The following is a 21133-nucleotide window of genomic DNA, read 5'->3' as shown; positions in this document are numbered from 1 at the left end:
AAGCCTGGTTTATTCCCACTCAGCACATCTCTCTGTTTTCCCGGTCACATACTTCTGTTACAAGCTCATGGGGCATGTGGCTGGGTGTATCATCGTGTTTACTGGGGGGCTGCTGATTAATACCTGGTTCCTCCACTCTGGGCCCCGTGGGGACAGGGCAGCCTCTCTCCCTCCCCTGGCAGAGGCCCCTGTCTGACGCTGCCCCGCCCAACTGTCCTGGTTCATCACTGATCACCACCCCCTGTCTGTCCCAGCCACTGGCCTTTTTTCCCCAGCCCCTCTGCATGTGTGGCTCCTGGTCCTGGGACGCTCTGGCCCTAATTCTCGGTGGGCCTCACCGGCCTTCATCTCTTTCTGTTCAGTGTCACCACCTCCCCTTCCTGTCTACAACAGCACTGACCCACTCTACCTGGACGGCAGCCCCTCGGAGTCACGCGGGAGGCTGGGGGCTTTGTCATCTCTCTGCTGACACTCACCCTTGGTGAGTTCGGTGACTCAGGATGAGTCCTGCTTGGCTGGCCTCCAGAGCCCCCAGGGCCTGGGTGGTACAGCACGGGCTCCCTAGGTCAGGCAGTCCCCAGACCTCCTCCCCACACGTACCTTTAGCATCTCAGCGTGCCTAGGCCCAAAGAAATGCCCGGAAGTTTTGTTTGTTAAGTTAGAATCAAACAACTTGAAAAGTATTTATGGGAAAACGGTCTGGCAGGTCCTCAAAAAGTTAAGCAAAGAATTACCATATAATCTAGCAATTTCCCTCCTAGGAATATACCCCCAAAGAACTGAAAACAGGAATTTGAACAAAACTTGTACACAGATGTTCACAGCCAGGAAGAGGCTAACCCCTGCCTCCCCCCCGCCCCCACCCCCTCCGGTCCCTGAGCCACGCCCACCCCAGGGCCCGGGTCCTGCATGCACGTCGCCTGCAGGGTTTCTCCGATCGCTGCTCCAGATCAGCCCTCACCAGCCAAGACTTTCCTCCCCAAGACGTCTATCTGGAAAGGAATTCTCCTTGGGTACTTCTCACACACACCCAGGTGGCTTTGCCAAGTTCTCAAGGGAGCGTCTCGGCAAGGTGGACTTCTGCCACCTGCGGGCCGAGCGTGGGAATTGCAACGGCGGCCGCTGGGGAATCAGGCTCCCAGCCAAACGGTCTGCCGGTCACTCGGCAGGTCCTCGTGGTGCACAGCTTTGTGCCGGGCGCCGTGTAGGCAAGGGTGGCCGTGGCCTGGCTCTGGCCCCCTGGGTCCATCAGACGGGGCTACAGCGGGCAGCATGGTGGTGCTCGGGCTGCCCGTGGTGTCCAGTCCTGCCTCACCACCTCCCAGCGGGTGACTGAGCTCTCTTGCCTCAGTTTCTCCCTCTGTAGAAGGAGGAAGGTGGAACTGAGGGTCCCGACTTCTCAGGATTGTGGGAATTAAACAGACAAGCGTGTCCCCAGGATCGTGTCTGCATGGCCTGTGCCAGCGTCAGCACGATTGTGTTTTTTTCTTCCTGTCTGGGCTGTTTTCATGGGCTTTCAGTGATGCACTGAAAACTTCTGCTGTTAATTCCATCTGGTGTATTTTCCCATTGAAAATACATTTCTGTTAAAATATTATACAATTTGTAAAAGCAAAACATTGGAAGCAACCCAAATCCCCAGTGATGAGGCCCTGGGTGAATTATTGTCACTCATCCACATGGAGGAGAAGCAGGCAATCGGGAAGAGGGAGGAGGTCGGTCCCTAGGGGTGGTGCTGGGGTGATCACAGAGATCTCTGTGGACAGAGCAAGGGGGAGGGAAGCGCAAAGCGTACATTACAGTTTGTCCAGGACAGGTGGGGGATGGGAAGGCAGCCAGCCACCCATCTATCATCATAACCCATCTATCAATCAACTACTGTTCAATTATTTATCTGTCATCTACCCATCATAATCTATCAGCTATCTATCATAATCTATCAACTAGTTATCAACTATCTATGTACCTATCTAGCATAATCCACCTATCCATCAGCAATCATTCAACTATTTATCATCTATCTATCATAATCTATCAACTGTCAACTATCTATCATCTATCATCTATCTATCCTCTATCTATCTATATTTTTAAAATAAGCAATAGGAGAATAATCCATAAGTATCGTTGAAGGATACCTATGGGGGAGGGGGGTGGAGACCAGGAAGACCTGGGGTGGAAACCCACCATCTTTGGACGTGCCTTGTTTTTAAGGTTTCACTTTGGAACCATGCAAATATTTCACTTACTTACAAAACAAATTAACTTTTAAAAAGCAATCCCTAAAGGTCAAAAATAAAATACGACAAACCACGTGTATATCCTTTTGGAGGCCTGACTGACCAGAGGGGAGCTATCTCAAGTGACTTTGAAACATGGAAATTTGAAAGTCACTCCTGGGGAAAATACCCGAGGACAAAAAGAATGATGAGAAAGAGAGAAAAATCTTAGACCTTTCCCGATAATCATGCTGCGGGTATTATTATTCTGGGACTGATGTGTGTTGAGGAAGAAAGCAAATGAGATATTCAGAGTCTGTTATTACCTGTGTTGTGGAGTTTTTTCGTTTTGAGAGAGTGGAAGTTAAGGAGCTCTGAACTTAAAGGGAATATTAGCTCAGAGTCATCAGCAAAATTGATAAAATTAGATAATGTAAACATGCTGTAAATTGGGCTGGTTATCCATCATAATCTAAGTGCCTATTTGGGGGGATTGTTCCTCCAAACAGCAAAGGTCTCTCCTCCGCTGCACCTTCTGTCAACTATTTTTATATAGACACAAAATTCCCATTTCTACCAAAATGAGAGGCATTGTATTTATTGCAGTGAACCTTTAGGCCATCCTGAGAATAAAAGGTGAAATAGATTATTCAAAGTTTACTTACAGTCTCTTGAAATGCCAAAGCCCTCCCCGCCTGATCAATTACTTCCATTCATGATCAGTGATGAGATTATCATAATTTTTTATTTTTCACTATTAATTCTGAAGGTCAACAAAACATATTCACTTTCTGGAATAACATCGCATTTGAAAGTTATCAGACAACAGTAGGTCCAAGTTATACATGCAACGAATAAAATCATTCTGCAGAAATCAGGGTTTTCATGCTTTCAGTAACCGACTCCCGTTTGGACTCCTGATCCGAAGTTCTGGAAGGTGATTGGAGTGAAATCCCACCTGCTGGTCCTGGGAGACTGGTCACATGAGGTTCCCACGAGCTTACCTAGAGAGGCACTGGCAGTTGTAAAGCTGGAGAGAACTCAGATGAAGGTGACTTCCATCAATGTCATCCTTCGATTATTCTCAAACACACCTCTGCTTTATGGCTACTCACTTCATTTGTAATGTAAAGCTTAAACAAACAGTGCATTTTTAAATGCTCCTTTTTGATTTGCAGAGAGAAAAGTCAATATTTATTATTAAAGAATGTGGCTGAAATACAAGACCTGTCTAGAGGGAAGCAGGGAAAAGATCAAAGGCGTGACTGCAGAATACATGGCAAAATTAATTAACTTTTATAAAACTTTATTCCGAAACTGCATTCCCTCCTAAGGTCTAAAGCACTTTTCTTTACCCTGTGTGTGTGCACGTGTGTGAACCTGAACCAGGGTCTCCCCACTCAGCTGCACCAGACCCCCCTCCCCAGGGCACTGTCACCCAGACATGCCCGCCACACCCACTGCCCGTCACACAGATGACCCCACGTTCTACACATGGCATTCGGGGGCCTCTGGGCAAGGGACTGGTGAAGGTAGCCCTACCCACACCCAAAGAACCTGCAAGACTGGCAGAGATTTGAGGAATGCCTCCAGTGTGAGAGGCAGAAAATAATCAGAAAAGGGGAACTCAGAAGAAACAGAGCGAGTCCAGAGAAAACTGCGGGAAACTTAAAACAAGAGACCTGCACATAATCTCAGGGGAACAAGATGTTTGCACCTATGAAGTTAGGACAAGATGGGGCAGTGGGGAGAAAGATTACTAGAGAACCAGAAAGAACTCTTAGAAATTAACACACAATCGTAAAACTAAAAAATGGAAAAGCCAAGGAGGTCTACCAGAGATTTCAACAAAAGGCAACGAGATGGAAGGAAAAATCAGAGTAGATCAGCAGGAAAGGGCCAACATCCAACTCACAGGAATTCCAAAAAAGGAGGAGAGAGAAATGGAGAGATTGGAAAGTTATCATAGAAAGAACACCGGGACCTTCCAGGACTGGCCTACAGTATGTGCTCAAAGTAAAAATTCGGAAGAGAACGAAAACAGGGAGGACAAGGCAGTCGAGCACCCTCCACTTCTCACACCTCATCTCCCAGCCCCGGTGGGAGCACTCACCTTGAGACACCCCCGTCATATGATTTTATTTCTCTTGGGTAAATACCTAGGAGTGGGATTGCTAAACTGAGGGGGAGATGTACGCTTAACTTTAAAAGATACTGACAGACAGTTCTCCAAGGCAGCTGAACCGTTTTGATCTCCCACCAATGCCAACTACACACACACACACACACAAATGCACACATACATACACACATACAGACATATGTACTTACATACATATATACACACACATACACATATATACATACCTAACTTATTTTATATGTACATACATATATGTACGTCTTTTAACAAAATTAATAGACTTCATTTTTTTAGAGCAGTTTTGGGTTTACAGAAAAATTACACAGAAAGTACAGAATTCTCATATACTCCCGTCCCCCTGCACCCCTACAGTTTCCCCCATCATCAACATCATTATTTGTGTCCTGCATTGTTATAATTTATGAACCAATACCGGTAAATTAGTCTTAACTAATCATTTAAAATTAACATCTAAATTAAGTAAACTAATGTTAACATTTAAATTAACTACACATTGAAAACAGGTGAATGATTTTTTTTAAGTGTCCCATTTTGGGATCAATTTTAAATACTTTCACTTTCTGTGGAAATAATTTCTTCTGCAACCAGCTAATATCTGCGTACAAGTCAATAGCGAGAAGGGACAGAAGTGCGTACGTGGGCTGGGAGCCAGGTGCACCTTAGCCAGGTAAATATTGACAGGCTGGAGCCAGGAGGAGACAGCAAGATTGGGCTGTCAGTTCCCTGAGAGCCACGATACACCCTAGGGTTAGAGTTCAAGGAGAGGTCCCTGCCTTTCACGCCAAAGGCTTCTATAAGCTCTCCTGGAGATGCTTTTGTAACTATTACATAAAAAACTACCCATTTTTTTTAGGAGTCTGGTATTAACATATACATACTACTATCTATCAAATAGATAATCAACAAGGACCTACTGTAGAGCACAGGGAACTCTACTCAATATTCTATAATAACCTATATGGGGAAAGACTCTGAAAAAAGAATGGATATATGTGTGTGTATAACTGAATCACTTAGCTGGACACCTGAAACTAACACAACATTGTAAATCAACTAGACTCCAATATAAAATAAAAATTAAATTTAAGAAAGGTATGGCATTTAAAATAAATCACCATTATGAATTTAATGGAGAAAATATTAAATTATATAGCCTTTTGTCTTTCTCTTTTCTGTTGGCTTTGTTCCATATTGGTGTAAGATGTTAAGCAAAAATTTGATATTTTATTAACTCAAATTCATATGATCATTTTCGTATTTTAAGATCACATAACATAAATCAGAAATGCTTTTCAACCTCTCCATCATATCTGAAACTTGAAGTGCTGAAGATCATTCTTTCATTCATTCAATAAAGTCTTAGTTAATTAAAAAAAAACAACTATCCCATTTACTTTTCTTCAAGCTGGTAAGAAGATTCGTGTTATAGTTAAGCATATGACACCTCCCAGGTGTACATTTCCTGTCTTGCTACCAATGTTCCCTGAGGACAACCAGCCTCAGTTACCTTCGTCCAACTGTCTTCTTGATTTCGTCCAGTTGTCACAGCAACCACAATTCCAGAGCCATTTGTCTCAGAGAGGAGACATTTACACAAACCGCAGTGCATAACAGACAGCTTGCGTAGCTACCGAAAAGGAAATCAGTAGAAACGCGAAAACAATCCGGTTTATCTGAGGCAAGATTTTACCTCTTCGATGTGCAAAACCAAACAAAAGGCTTTGCAAGCCACCGCCATAATATGTGCATTACTTATTAAAAGGTAATTTAGTAGCAAAGATGTTTAAAGGAATGTCAACTGTCTCGAATAAATATACATTCTGTTTCCAACAAGCCCCAGCTATTTGTAGGGCGCTGTGGCATGTGTTAAAGCAGTGGTTTAAAATATCTTAACCTACAGCCCCAGTGGGCCCACACTTCCAGGACGGTCTCTACCTCGACGATGATTGGAGGTGGGCTCCGTGGGCCCCCTTCCTCCTCACCCCTCCACTCCTGTGCTGGCTTCCTATTCCCTTCTGTGCATTGACAAGGGAAGGTCAGACTGGATGGTCCCTACTAACTGCCAGGGGCTCTCCCTGGCCACTCAAAGCTGCAGGGAGAATGAAGCGCCCCCAACACTGCAAGCAACTGCAGATTGCCTTGGTCAGAGGTAGGAATTGAGAGAAAGAAATCATAGTTGCTATGGAAACCATACATTTTTCTATGCTAAACTATTCAGCATCAAATCATGGGCCAGGTGCCAAAAAAATGAAAACCACCATTAAAAAAAAACCTCATTACCAGGAAATTCAGAATATAAAGAGTCCATTTTTTTTTTTTTTTAAAGATGAATTTGTCATTTTCTCTAGGGATTCATCTTGGTCTTTCTTTCCTCAGCTTTGGTAGACTCTTAATTAATCAAATTCTGAAACTTGACTTATTCTTTATCCTTTTCAGAATAGACTAGTACATAGTTATAAAGTGACGTATCTTTTTGAATGTAAGTTTAAAAATTTCCATAAAGTGATCTGTGCATTATCGGAAAAGTACAAAGCATTCTAACTCACCAGGCATTCTAATCTGGCTCCATAGAATTCTCTTATTGGCAGAGTATTTGCTACAATACTGATAAACACATGCTCTAAAATTAAACATAAACGCACCAAAAACTGAAACATAAACTTGTTAGTAAAGTATGGTTTAATAAAAGATTCTTTAAAAATACAATTCATATTTTTCCTGAAAATCTACGTGAGGTGAAAGTAAATACCAGTGAGGCCCACACAGAAAGCAGACTTGAACACAGATAGAAGTAATTAAAACAAAATAAAATTGCAATTACAACATTTTAAATATAAATTGTGATAATGGATCAGCAAATAAAAGTATTTCAGAAGACATTTCTACCTGCACTCTGAGGTACTCTTAAACACTCATTTGCAAAAACACGCTAAATGAACACGAAGAATAAAAACCTATTCTAGGGTTTCCCTGATGGCGCAGAGGTTAAGAATCCATCGGCTAATGCAGGAGACACGGGTTCGATCCCTGGTCCGGGAAGATCCCACATGCCGCGGAACAACTAAGCCCACGTGCCACAACTACTGAGCCTGCGCTCTAGAGCCTGTGAGCCACAACTACTGAGCCCACGTGCCACAACTACTGAAGCCCACATGCTCTAGAGCCCGTGCACCACAACTACTGAAGCCCACGCACCTAGAGCCTGTGCTCCGCAACAAGAGAAGCCACCGCAATGAGAAGCCCGCACACCGCAATGAAGAGTAGCCCCCGCTCGCCACAACTAGAGAAAGCCCGTGTGCAGCAACGAAGGCCCAACACAGCCAAAAAAAAAAAAAGAATGTGTATATATGTATAACTGAGTCATTTTGCTGTACAGCAGTAATTAAGACAACATTGTAAATAAACTATACTTCAATAAAAAAAGAAAATTGAAACCCTTGAAGGTTCAAGGGGAAGTCCGAGAGGAGAATACATGAAGAGAAAAGGCTGAAGGACTAGGGCAGGTTAAGAAGTTAGTTCGTGGGTTTAAGAAGTGAAAGGCTATTAGACAAAAGGTTATAATCACCTCTTCTTGATCTTTACCACAAACAGAACAGGAAGGAATACCCTCAATTATCCGACACAAGGAAGGTTTTGGACAGAAACAATTACATTATGAAATGTCTTCCACTTGCCTCATTAACAATAAAATAAATCATGTCTGGGGAAGTTTAGCCATGTTTCTGTTCTTGGTTTGAAATCAATTGCCGAACGGCAGCTCAGGGCTGTAAAACTTGCGTTGTCCCCAAGTTGAGGAAAAAGACACTCTTCTGGGCTGTGAGTCACTGGAGCCAGGGCTGAGCCCGGGATAGTAGGAGTTTTGATAGTAGTAGTAGTAGTAGTAGTAGTAGTAGATTTGCACAGCAAGCTGGAGGCGACGGTAAGCCCTGGAGAGTCAGAAGTCTGACTGCGGCTGGTGACTAGTCGGTTAGACTGTTTAGGCTTTGACCCCCTTGAAGGCAGAGGGGGGGTGGGGTGAGAGTAATTACAGCCAGAGCGGGAAAGCTGAGCCACGGCTGACAAACAGTCGGATGGGAGCCAGTAGAGTCATAATGTTTTGTTGCATTTGCAATTAAAAAGGGGAAAAAAACAGTATGGAGGTTCCTCAAGAAGCTAAAAGTAGAGTTGCCATATGATCCAGCAATCCCACTCCTGGGCATATATCTGGACAAAACTATAATTTGAAAAGATGCATGCACCCCAGTGTTCATAGCAGCACTATTCACAATAGCCAAGACATGGAAACAACCTGAATGTCCACGGACAGAGGAATGGATAAAGAAGATGTGGTACCTATATACAATGGAATACAACTCAGCCATATAAAGAAACGAAATAATGCCATTTGCAGCAACATGGATGGACCTAGCGATTATCATACTAAGTGAAGTAAGTCAGAAAGAGAAAGACAAATACCATACGACATCACTTATATGTGGAATCTAAAATATGACACAAGTGAACATATCTACGAAACAGCAACAGATTCACAGACATAGAGAACAGATTTGTGGTTGCCAAGGGGGAGGAGGAGTGGAGGAGGGAAGGATTGGGAGTTTGGGGTCAGCAGATGCCAACTATTATATATAGAATGGATAAACACCAAGGTCCTACTGTAGAGCACAGGGAGCTATATCCTGTGAGAAACCATAATGGAAAAGAATATGAAAAAGAATATATATAGGTATAACTGAGTCACTTCGCTGTGCAGCAGAGATTAAACACAACATTGTAAATCAACTATACTTCAATGCAATTTTTTTAAAAATAAAAAGGAAAAAAAATAGGCCTCCGTTTTAAAAAAAAGTCTCTGTACTATTTGGTGCCACATTCAGATGCCGGTTATTTTGGGAACATTCTGATGAATCCCTGTGGGATGCTCTTAGTCAGAAGCCTAAGAATGTCGGCTTGGTGTGGGCCAGCTACACTGGCGTCTTCTTTTCTTAAGAGGAACTGTTTGGCCATTCAGGCAAAAATTCACAATGTCTCCACAAGTACGGACACGGTTCTAAATATAAGAGAAGAAACCCAATTCCACACACATGACATTACAGATCCATTAAGACAAAGTCTTCTAACGATATTTCACTGGCAGCGAAGTCTACCCTTTGCTTGAGAAACCCCGCATCATGTCACAGTGAGACGACAGCCATCTCAGGGGGCCATTGGAGGGATTGGCTGAGCTGACGTTGGTGGAGCCCCGAGCAAGCAGGAGTTCGAGCTGTCACTCTTCTTATCCGAAATTGACATGCAGGGTGTTTAAATACAACTCCTTTCAGTTATGTTTTTGCTGATGCTTACGAGATGTATCCAAACTGAAAATCTAGGGACACGCACTTCAGCTCCATTTCTAAAGAACTCGAAAAATAAATGTCCAACCTACCAAAAAGATAACCAACCGCAGTGAAAAGATCTTTGCTCAGGATACTAAGATACTAAGAACACGAGGCATGGGTATTTTTTTCACTATGGCATTTATTAGAAATTTCCGGCGGGATGGGCGGGGGATGGGAGGGAGGTCCAAGAGGGAGGGGATATATGTATACATATAGCTGATTCACTTTGTCGTACAGCAGAAACTAACACAACATTGTAAAGCAGTCATACTCCAAAAAAAAAAAAAAACAACTTCCCTTGTTCTATCCCATTCATCATGTGTCTCCAATAGACTGTTACAGCAAGGATGCTAGAAAGTGATGTAGGGATGATTGGCATGCATGGGGGGCAGTCCAGGGAATATGGTTTTTGAAAACCATAGGGTGCTTGCTGACATGTACTTCAGGGTCTGCAAAAATGTACTACAATGTTGGACATGAAACCTATATGATTGTGTCGAATGAGTGTCTTCTTTACTGCCATTTCCATTATGTGATCATTTAACGTAACGAAGAGCACTTGTTGTAAAGAAAGAACCATTTTCTGCTAAATGGTCCCCTGCCATTAATCATTAAGCATGAAGAATCAAAAGGCTTGATTATTATTTCTTTTAACGTACATTTTTAAAATTATTAATTAATTTATTTATGTATTTTATTTTTGGCTGTGTTGGGTCTTCATTTCTGTGCGAGGGCTTTCTCTAGTTGCGGCAAGTGGGGGCCACTCTTCATCGCGGTGCGTGGGCCTCTCACTATCACGGCCTCTCTTGTTGCGGAGCACAGGCTCCGGACGCGCAGGCTCAGTAGTTGTGGCTCACGGGCCCAGTTGCTCCGCGGCATGTGGGATCTTCCCAGACCAGGGCTCGAACCCGCGTCCCCTGCATTGGCAGGCAGATTCTCAACCACTGCGCCACCAGGGAAGCCCTTGATTATGTTTTACTATTTGCTAACAAGGGGCAAAAATCATAACTTGATCAACAAAGTTGAAGAAGTAATTAATAATCTTATCAATAAAATCGAGTCATTGGAGATTAGGATTTCCAAGAGTCTCATGAAGACAGAAATTTCAAGTGATAATTCCAACTGGATTTAATAAAGTTGGGTTTTTGGGGGGGGGGAGTGCTTCAAAGCTTTGGTGGCCACCCTTGGGGAAGACACTTGCCTATTAATCTCTGTGGGTCAGGCTTACTGTCGGGGGCGGGGGGGTGCTCAGGGGAAATGATGAAATGATGAGAAGAAGCGCAGTCCCCGCCCTTCCGGAACTTACTGAACAGCAGAGAGGCGCAGATAGGAACAAATTCATAGAATGAGTAAAGGGTCTGTGTAATTGCCAGCTGGCGCGCACTGTGCTTGCTTGCTATCAGAGCGGGAAATGAGTGCTTCTGGGGGATTCCAGGAGGCTTCTCTGAGGAAGTGATGTTTGAGCCACGATCTGAGGGCCAAGCAGCATTAACCAAGCGGAGGGTCAGGGCGCTGGGCGTGCGGAGGCCCTGGGAGAGGATGGGGAGGAGGGAGGCGGGGCAGCCCCTGCAGGCTCGAGGCCGCAGAAAGGATCGGCATGTCCAGGGAGCACCTAGGATCCGTTGGAGAACGCTGACCTTGGTGCGTGGGTGACACATAGAACGACACCTTTACAAGGGCCAACGAGGCCACCGTGTGGAGGACAGACTCCTGGGGACGAGCGGGGGCCGGGTGGCCCCTTAGGGGCTGTCAGCTGGGAAGGTGCGGGGTGGGTGGTCATGGGGATGGTGACACCCGGACAGATCCAAAGGCACAGGGGGTGTAAACGTGGCATGGCTCTGGGCTCCCGCCCGTGTGAGTAGGTGGAGGGCAGGGCTGTGGGCTGTGAGTGGGGACAGTCGGGGAGCGCCAGGTTTGGGGCCGGGGGTCATGAACTCCGGGGTCAGACGTGCGAACTTGATGGTCCTTGGCGACATCCAGGTGCTGAGTCCGTGTGCTTTCCCAGAACGGAGGACGGCAACGCACAGATGAAACGGCGGCCGCTCCTGACTGCAGCACCCTCGCCCCCAGCCCCGGATCATTCTGGAGCCTCCGACAGGGCAGCCTTTGGATTTCTAGAGCATTTCCCGCAACACCGCGGCCGTGCCTTCTCTTTCCTTTGTGACCTTGCTACCTTGTTTTGTGGCTAAAACTAGGAAGAGAGAATTCCTGGGGTTGAGGGCAAGCTCCAGAGGGTCACGCGAGGGGGTGATGCATTGCACCCAGGAGGAGCTGAAAGGCCCAAGTGGAGCAGACAGTAAACAGCGGGCACCAAGTCCCGCGTCCTGCGTCCTCGCTCCTCCCGGGAAGTATGCTGGGCCGGGCTCTCTGCAAAGACTCAGGGTGGGTCTGTGTCCCACTGAAGGGACACCTTCCCATGGAGAGGGGGGTCCGTCTCCCTCCTCATGGAGCAAATGTGGGCAGAGAGACCGCTCAACGAGGAAAAGCAGCAGGCTTGGTGCCAAGGCAGTCTGGATGTGGGGTGCCTGCCCTCAAGTGTTGTCTGGATGCCAGCGGCCTGCACCTGGGACTGTAGGGCCCCGGCTCGGGGAGGAGAAGCCTCAGGTCCATGGGTACCAGGGCTCGGGGGGGAGGGGTGGTCCCAGCCAGCTCGCTGTGCGGGTCACCCAGGTAATTCTGCCGCCTGCAGCACACGCAGGTCAGATCATTGGCTGTCGTTCCAGGACTAGGACCTCCTGATGTGGAGGCGCTCAAGCCAGATGCAAACACCCACAAGAGGAAGCAGCCAGTGGCCCAGCGGTCTCCCCCTTTCTATTGGAATTGGTTGCACATACAAGAACATGCTCACAATCTGCTGGACGTTGAGGGGGTGAATCCTATTCACCGGCAGAAGAATTAGCTGCTACAAGCTGTTCTCTAAGATACAACTGAAGTACCTAAAACAAGGTTCTCGTAATTCAAATCCTTAGACGATCGGATGACACTCCAGGTGTTTCATAACTTTAAGATGACTTCCTAACAAATCGGAACATATCATTATTTGATCAGTAAAATAAGGGATTGTTCCAGACCACGTGCCCTAAGAAACGCCTTGCTTACTAAGTTCTCCCCTCTCTCTGGCTGCTCACCTTTTTTTGTGTCCATTCTCTCCATCTAAGCTTTACAAAAAATGCTACAACCACTTGCTTTGTTGCTTTTAAACAAACAAACAAACCCTTGTGAAAGCTTCTGATATCTCAGTATCTTGTTTATTTTCAATGTTTGGGTCATTTAAAATAATCCAAACATTTCACAGGGTCTGAACTATATGGGAATTACAACCGTTCTCAAAATATACCAAGTGTGTCCACTACTTGGAACGGGCGGTCTGAGCAGAGGGCCAGCAATGGAAAAACACAGCTCATGGCAACTTTTATTTGTCGTTATACAAACTAATGGGACACGAAATACACATGACCTCTCAGCCTTGATGCCTTTCAAAATCCAATGGGAAAGTCACTGACACGGCCCTGAGCTGGGAGCCTCGAGCTCTGGCCGCTGTGACTGTGAAGTCCGTGCATCTGCCTCCCGGGCCCCGAATCCTCCAAGGCGGGTCCCTGTCGGTCACAGTGGAGGGGCACCCGGCACGAGGAACACATCCCACTCGTGGCCCCCGTCCCCTCCTTGCCTCAGGGACACGCAATCCCGGCGGCCTGCTCTGCAAGGCTCACACCGTCGGGTGGCACAGAACGACACAACTTCACAAATTCACTGGCCAAAACCAAGCATCTTCTGTTTATTAATTTAGAATAACCCCGAGGGATTCACAGAGCTCAGTGGTCACAACGGCTCCAACTAATTTCCTCCTATGGATACAGCTGTGCACTGGGATTAGTTAAAAAAAAGTAAATCTTTTCCATCAGGAAACAGTGATAGAGGTGCAGAACGGCCTACAGCTGATAACTCTTTCGGCTGAGTAGTACTTTTTGTTTTCTATTTTTTGCTTCCCAGTTTCTTATATGCAAATTCATAGCAACTGTTTTAAGACAACACGAACCTATTTTGCCTCAGACAGTGACCCTATTAGACCAAATATTTCTACAGAAAACTCAGGAGTCAATTTGATTTTTATTTAGAGTTCTCACTTATTGTAACAGGAAGTATGATTAAGCATCTGTGTAGTTAAATAAACGGCGGGAAGTACACTGGGGCCACACAACCTAAATCAGGTTCTTTAAAGACATTTGATGCGTTCTTACTCTAAGCATAAAAACAACTTCTCTTAAAAAAATAAAATTGTGATTTAAAAGGCCTTTGTTTCATAGGGGAGAGGAATAAAAGATAAATGCTAGCGGGTGTTCAATCATGTTTGGATTTTTTACTTGGTCATTCATCCCTTATATTCTGCAAATGCAAAAGGAAACGGTCAGCGATTTTTAAGAAAATACCTTAGGAACCTTGGCGCTTTTGATGATTCCACGGATACCTGGACCACTTACATTTGGAGAACAGAGACAATACTTAGGAAGTATATCACCCCCAGCCCGAGTTCATTTGTTGAAACTATTATGTATAAAGCAGTTAATTATATACATAAATAACATAAAAATAATTATCATAAATTAAAAGTCAAACAATCTCCCACTACTAATTCAAGGGAGAGGTGCGAGTCGGGAGTTACCGGTGAGCTGGGCGCGGAGGGTGATCCTGAAGCCCCTTTCACATGCTGCGTGGGTGATGAACTTAGTTCACGAAAGCATGTATTGCACAAATCAAAGCCTAGCCCCCTCCTCAAAATCTTGCGATTTGGAATGAAGCGAAGTGCTGAGAACGTTGCATTTTGCATAACAGGTTGTCCGTAGCCCCACTAGCAGCATAAGGTTATTCTGCCTCATTTATCCACTACTGACGGTCTCCCAAACAATGCAGGATCGGGGACAAATATCGATCAGGACAAAGTAAGGCAAACGTATCATTTCATTCTGGACAGCGTTAAAGCATCAGGAGGGTGGAAATCAAGCTTCTTTGCCCGCCTCTGTTTCCCTGGCTGGGCAGTGGGAGGGCTGGCTGCCGGCTGCCACCTTGGTGGTCCTGAGCCTCACCTGCCACTTCTGAAACGGGCGCACATGTGTGAAAGCGCGTCCCCCGGGGGAGCAGAGTTCCCGTCGCTCAGCGCATTCATTCATTCATTCATTAGGGGCACTGACGCTTCTACTGGTCAGCTAATAGCCTTTCTGCTTTCATACTACTTGGCAGGAAATAGCACTGTCTTCGTATTTCAGAGAAACCTATACCTTTCTTGGGTAAAGAGCCAAGCTCATTCAACATTTTTATAGAAAACTGGTCTTGAAACACACCAACCTTTGGAATTAAAGTTTAAACAGAAAAAAGACATGAATTTCTCCCCTGTTCTCTAGTGCAGGGGATTCTGGCTGCGCCTCAGCCATAATAAATATATTTGGATGGCAGAGAATCCTGAGACAACTCCAAGGAGCCTCCAGAAGGGTCAGCATGAGGCTCACGGCCCCTGCATCAGGGCAGCCGTGTAGAGCTGGACGTGGACCCACAGTGCAAACGACTTCTGTGTGTTAAAGGAAAATAGAGAACGACGTGGCCTCCGCAGTCTCGATCACACAAGGTATGCTCGAGATAAAGTTTAAAAAAAAAAAGGAAAGAGCCATACTGAAAATCGATTCACGAATTCTATCACTAAGATGCCTTGGTCGGCGACCTCACGTGACCCCTTGCCAGAGAGGAACTCGTGAAGGCCAGAGGAGGGGCGTCCGCTCCCACAGGGCATCTTCCCACATGGTTTCAGCCCAAAGGTGCAGAATGAATTTGACTCAACTCAAATTTCAAAGAGAGTAAACATTACTTGAACTCCTATCTGCTCATTAGCAAAAAACGTCCAGGAGCCAGGAGAAAACCGGCTACATTTTCACACAGTAGCGGAGCCCTAAAGGGAAAAATGAAACGAGCCACTTACATCCCTAATGACATACGGGTCTCACCCGGCTGCTCCTGTCTGGGTTTCCTTTTCCCAGACCCTGTGTCCATCCGCGTCCTGGGAGGGAAGCCTGGGGGCCTGGCCTTGCCGGGCAGAGCATGGGGCCTCAGGGGGACCTGCTCGGGGTCACTTCTGAGTTCAGCTGACAGACTGTGATGGTTGTTGGGGAATTTGGAGATAATGCTGCAAAAGCTAAGTCAACCTTACTGATACTGCAACGTACGGTGTTTTGTTTTTTGTTTGGTATCCAGCAAACAAATCTCAAATAAAAACAAAAACAGACCACCTGCCTGTGGTTCTCCCCCCCAGGTCGCCGCCAGGTGACTCAGTAGCTGTACATCTGCGGTTGCTGCTCGGCCGGCACCGGGGGCTGGGCGGCCTGCGGGGCGGGGGCCGGGGGCGGCAGCACGTCTGTCTGGGGCACCGCCCGCCAGGTGAGCGGGTGCTGCTCGCCGAGCTGGCTCCCCAGGGGCGTGATGGAGTTGACCAGGGTGGTCAGGTTGATGAAGTGGGCCACCGACTGTGGATTCGAGGCTTCCGGCTGGGGGTGGATCTGGAGGTCGTTCTGGCGGTTGTGCAGCATGGCAGAGCCGCTGACGGTGTCAAAGGTCACGGTCAGGATGGAGTTGTCCAGCTGCAGCTGGCGCTCCGGGGTGGTCAGGTGCCCGACGGCCACCGGCTGGAGGTTGGTAAACTGAGTCCCGGCCGCGGTGGTGATGGGGGTCACGGTGATGTTGGTCAGGCCGACGGAGCTCGACGGGGTGGTCACATTGGGGTCACCCAGCGTCACCACCACCTGGAAGAGTCACGCACAACATGGGACCGTTAGTTCCTGCAGAATTGAGAACAAGAGCAGCTTCCTGTGCTGTACTTTGTCACGGAGGCCATCTCGTGACGCTGGAAATCATCACACTCCTGGCCCAAAGGGAGGAGGTAAAACACCTGCTGGTGAGAGATTAAACTAAGTTCATTTTTCCTGGAAAAAGAATTCTAGTGAAAAAGAGAAACAAGATACAGACACAATCATCGAGGCCATCAGCTGGAACTGAGAAACAAAGGATTTCAGTAGCTAGGAAAAAAACCAGAAAAAAGTAATGAGAAAAACAGAGTGCATTCTTCACTGTCTCTTAACTTCTGTGAAGTGATGATGGTAAATGGAAATCCCAACTGTAAAGGTCAGAAGGGCAGTGAACCAATGTGCAGTGCAAGAGCTAATAAATGAAAAAGAAAGCAATGCTCTTCCCCACAGGCAGGGATGAAACGCAGGAACGCCTGCAACCAGGATGACCAGGGCCAGTCAAGGGAGGTGCGGCGTCCGACACATGCCGACCAGGAGCTGGGGGCCTCGACACCCCAGCGGGGAAGCTTTGGTGAAAAGCAGCCGACTGGCCGGCCACACGCCCTGGCGTGCAGGGTCGGGCCCTCCCTGACTGGCCGGCACGCTCAGGCCATTGAGAACCTCCCCAAGCTAGACACAGCCCCGCTCCCAACCAGGGAGGAGGGCTGTGACTTCTGGGTCTAAGCTGGGAAGCGCTCACGGGGAAGCGGGGCGCGTGCTGACCGCGGCCAGAGCCCAAGCCCCCCACGCCCGGGGCCCCCAGCTCAGCACAGGAGCGGCGACCTGCTGGATGCTCTGCACGGCAGAGTCGGTCTCGTCCCCGACGCCGCCCGAGAGCGTGGCCTCCTTCTCCGAGAACGCGCTGAAGGCGGCCTCCTCGGGCCCCGCGGCCCCGGCCTCCTCCCCTGGCTTCTGCTTCCGCTTGTGAGTCCTCCTGGCGGCTTTCACGTGCTTCCCTTCCGCCAGGTCCTCCTGCTCTAGACTCAGCTCAGGCTGCAGGAAGAGAAGGCGCGACAACGGCGGGTCAACGGGCCGTGTCCCCGAGGCGGCCAGCGCATCCCGGCCCTGTTCCTGGACACCAGGTGACCAGGCTTGTCTGCTAACTTGCCCTTCTAAGGACAGGGGCAAGTTCCTGTTGGTTTCAGTTGCTTTTCTTTCAAGTGAAGGATTTTAGATCCAAGTCATATTTTTAAAAGCCGCATTTTGTGCTGAAATAGAAACATCTCTAAAAACAGATTTTTTGAGCCACTGTTTCAGCCCTTTGACCTCAGTCTGAGACTGAAAAGTACTTTCACATCAGGACGCATCCCCTGGCTGAAACAATTCACTGCAGACACAATCTTGGATCAAAATGAGGCTGACCGCGAGAACTGTACGGTCACCTTTTTGGGGGACAGCAAATAGGGCCCAGCGGTAATGGTGACCCCAGACGAGTGCCCTGCACACGTCTTCTTGAGCTGCTAAGTGTGGCCCGTTTTCCGACCTACAGCTGGGCTGGCCCAGCATCACGGAGGCCGCTGAGCCGTGGTGGCCAGCAAGGTTCTCCACCCTGGTCACCCACCACCCCTCCTGGTCCTCGGTGCCATCCATGAGACTTGCTCCCACCCAGTGGCAGGCAGACCCTGAGGAGGCCTGCCAGGACACGGCCACTGAGGGGTTCCCCTGGTCAGGGGTGGGCGTGGGCTGAGCACCGCGCCCAAAGCTCCGTTGCAAAACACAGAGGTATAAACGTGATTTTCAAATAACCGAGAGCATGACACGTTTCCTTTAAAATAAGGGAAGCTCTTTATATAAAGGTATTGACTAAAAATTCCTTTTAAAAGTAAGTTCACCTAATACATTGAAAGTTATTTCGCTTCTAATAATCTAATCGTGCTAATAAGCTTTTCTGGAAACCACCTGTGATGGTTAAGTTTAAGTGTCAATGTGGCTGGGCTCGGGCGCCCGGCTGGGGGGCTGAACACCAGTCTAGAGGCTGCCGTGAAGGTATTTTTCAGATGTGATTAACACTGAAATCGGTGGGTACTGAGTCATGCCGCGCACCCCCTGCAATGCGGGTGGGCCTCGTCCCATCGGGCGAAGGCCTCGAGAGAAAAGACTGAAGCTCCCAGAGGAAGAGGGAACTCTGTCTCCAGAGGGACCTCGGGCACAGCATCAACTCCTCCTGGGTCTCCAGCCTCTGGCCCGTCCTGCAAGTTCTGGACTTGCCAGGTCCACACTCGTGGGTGCCAATTCCTTAAAATAAATCTAATTCTCTCTGTACACACACGTACACACATGTACACACGCTCTCTATTGACTGTTTTCTCTGGGGAACTGTGACTTAAGAAACCATCTATTCTCCAAAAGGAGATATGTCAGGATTCAGAAAACTGAAATTCTAGAAACTTTTACAGAAACTAAAAGGCTCCTGGGGTGACAACCAACCAATAAAACAGGAATACGAGTGTGAAACGCGGGGTTTTTCCCAAAGGCTGCTCAGGACACCTGCCGGGGCCCCTCGGGTGAGGCGTCCCGGGCCCCGCGTGCGCAGGGCTCACCTGGACGATACCGATGGAGGAGGCGTCGATGGTGGTGGTCTCGGGGAGGTGGTCCAGGTCGTCGATCCTCACGGCCAGGACCTAGGAGTGACCACAGGGCGGTGAGCCCGGGACACCACACCGGAAGGCCCAGGCTCAGGTCAGGCGAGACCCAGACACGCGCTGACAGGCCGCCACCCTCAAAGGCGCCCACGCCCTCACGGGCCCTGCTCGGGACTTGAAAACCTGGATTCCACAGTCCCGTCCGGGCTCTCCTTCCCTCTTCCCAGGTCCCCTCTCTTCAAGTTTCTGCTGTGCTCTCACACACGGGGCTGTCACCTCGCCCCCGTCCATGTATCACTGCACTGTCCACCACTCGAGGGTGGAGACTATTCCTTCCCTTTTAGTTTAGTGAAAACACTAACGTGCACAGTGCATAATGCATAGTGTATTCTCACTCAATCTTGTTCTTTCAAACCGAGAGCGGAGCGGGATAAGACACAGTACAGGAAACCTGTCCTACAAGGAACCATCAAAAATGAGACATTTACACTGTAAACACCTGACTTTTCTACCTGAGAAGTAGAGAAGTCCGGGTAGCTTCACTGGTCATTTCTGATGAAGTGCACCTGTGAGCCGCACTGGCCGGTCCCCAGCACGCAGACCCTTACGCCACGACACACGCCCGTGGCCCACCCGGTCATCCCTGAACCCCATCCACACACCTGCTGACGCCGGCTGTACCGTGACTATGATCACTTAAGTGAACAAATCACAGGTGGGGCGACGGACCCTGAGCGCAGAGAGAACGGAACCCCTGGGAGGGAGGTGTGATAACGGGGAGTCGCTGAAGAAGGGAAGTGCTATGGAAAAACTATACGAGACCAGGGAAACCAGGAAAGTCTACCTGCACGGGCTCTTCAGCCAAATGGCTCTGCAAGCATCTTTACATTTTTGCTCAAAAAAAATTAAAAACAAAATTATAGGTTATACATAGTGGGTGTAGCTTATTTAAGAAGAATGATGGGGAGCTGCATTTCCGGACTTAGGTTCCAAGACCAGGGCTGGGCCTTCTCTGAAAGGACGGCCAACAAGGTGGTCATGGTCATGTGTGTTTCAACATAAATGCTGACGTGGCGCTGAGGACCCAAGTGTGACTGAGATGCTGCAAAGCTGAGTCACAGCAGCCAGATGCCACCAACTGTCCTCTCCCATCATCACCGTCACCACCTCCATCGTCGTCACCACCGTCACTGTCACCACCACCTCCACCACTGTCGCCACCCCATCACTGTCACCACCACCATCACCTCCAGCACTGTCACTGTCACCGCCACCATCACCTCCAGAACTGTCACTGTCACCATCACCATCACCTCCACCACTGTCACCACCACCATCACCTCCAGAACTGTCACTGTCACCACCATCACCTCCACCACTGTCACTGTCACCACCACCATCACCTCCAGCACTGTCACTGTCACCACCACCATCACCTCCACCACTGTCACCGTCACCACCGTCACCTCCACCACTGTCACCATCACCACCGTCACCTCCAGCACCGTCACCGTCACCACCACCATCACCTCCAGCACCGTCACCGTCACCACCACCATCACCTCCAGCACTGTCACTGTCACCACCATCACCTCCACCACTGTCACTGTCACCACCACCTCCATCATCATCAACGACGACATCATCAGTGTCCTAGTCACACGGTCTGGAAGCTGATGCCACGAAAAACAACCACAGGAGCATTTGCTGGCTTTGCTCTTATTCGGAGAGGAGACCACGCATGCAAAGTACTTTGTGTGTTTGAATTTTTTTGAATGTACCATTCACTCAAAGCAGAGGGAAAGACCATACCTTGAAGTAATAAAATCGCATCAATTCTGAAAGGTCTCAAATATGTGAAAGCAGTTTACGCTTAACACCTTAGCCAGCCTCCACGGGACCCCCGCCCCCGAGCCTGTGCCCAGCACTGCGTGGCCCCCTGCCTCACACCCCTGCACAGCCGGGCCCC

General features: G+C 48.1%; 1 protein-coding gene and 1 long non-coding RNA gene across 2 annotated transcripts in view; one reads left to right on the top strand and one right to left on the bottom strand.

Annotated features, from left to right (window-relative positions):
• The window catches only part of LOC133093836 (uncharacterized), a 28016-nt gene that overhangs the window by 3584 nt on the left and 3299 nt on the right, over nt 1–21133 (top strand). The window lies entirely within an intron of this gene.
• Nucleotides 15087–21133, bottom strand: part of PRDM15 (PR/SET domain 15) — a 56822-nt gene continuing 50775 nt past the window's right edge. The window contains exons 22-24 of the mRNA XM_061193886.1: nt 19123–19203; nt 17366–17575; nt 15087–16540 (exon numbers count right to left, since the gene is read on the bottom strand). Of these exons, the coding sequence (XP_061049869.1) occupies nt 16070–16540; nt 17366–17575; nt 19123–19203 (762 nt within the window). The 3' untranslated portion in view covers nt 15087–16069. The remainder of the gene's footprint in view (nt 16541–17365; nt 17576–19122; nt 19204–21133) is intronic.

Source organism: Eubalaena glacialis, chromosome 6, assembly GCF_028564815.1.
Source record: "Eubalaena glacialis isolate mEubGla1 chromosome 6, mEubGla1.1.hap2.+ XY, whole genome shotgun sequence".
Taxonomy (NCBI): domain Eukaryota; kingdom Metazoa; phylum Chordata; class Mammalia; order Artiodactyla; family Balaenidae; genus Eubalaena; species Eubalaena glacialis.
Note: the sequence above shows the minus strand (reverse complement) of the source record. Positions and strands in the feature narration are given on the sequence as shown.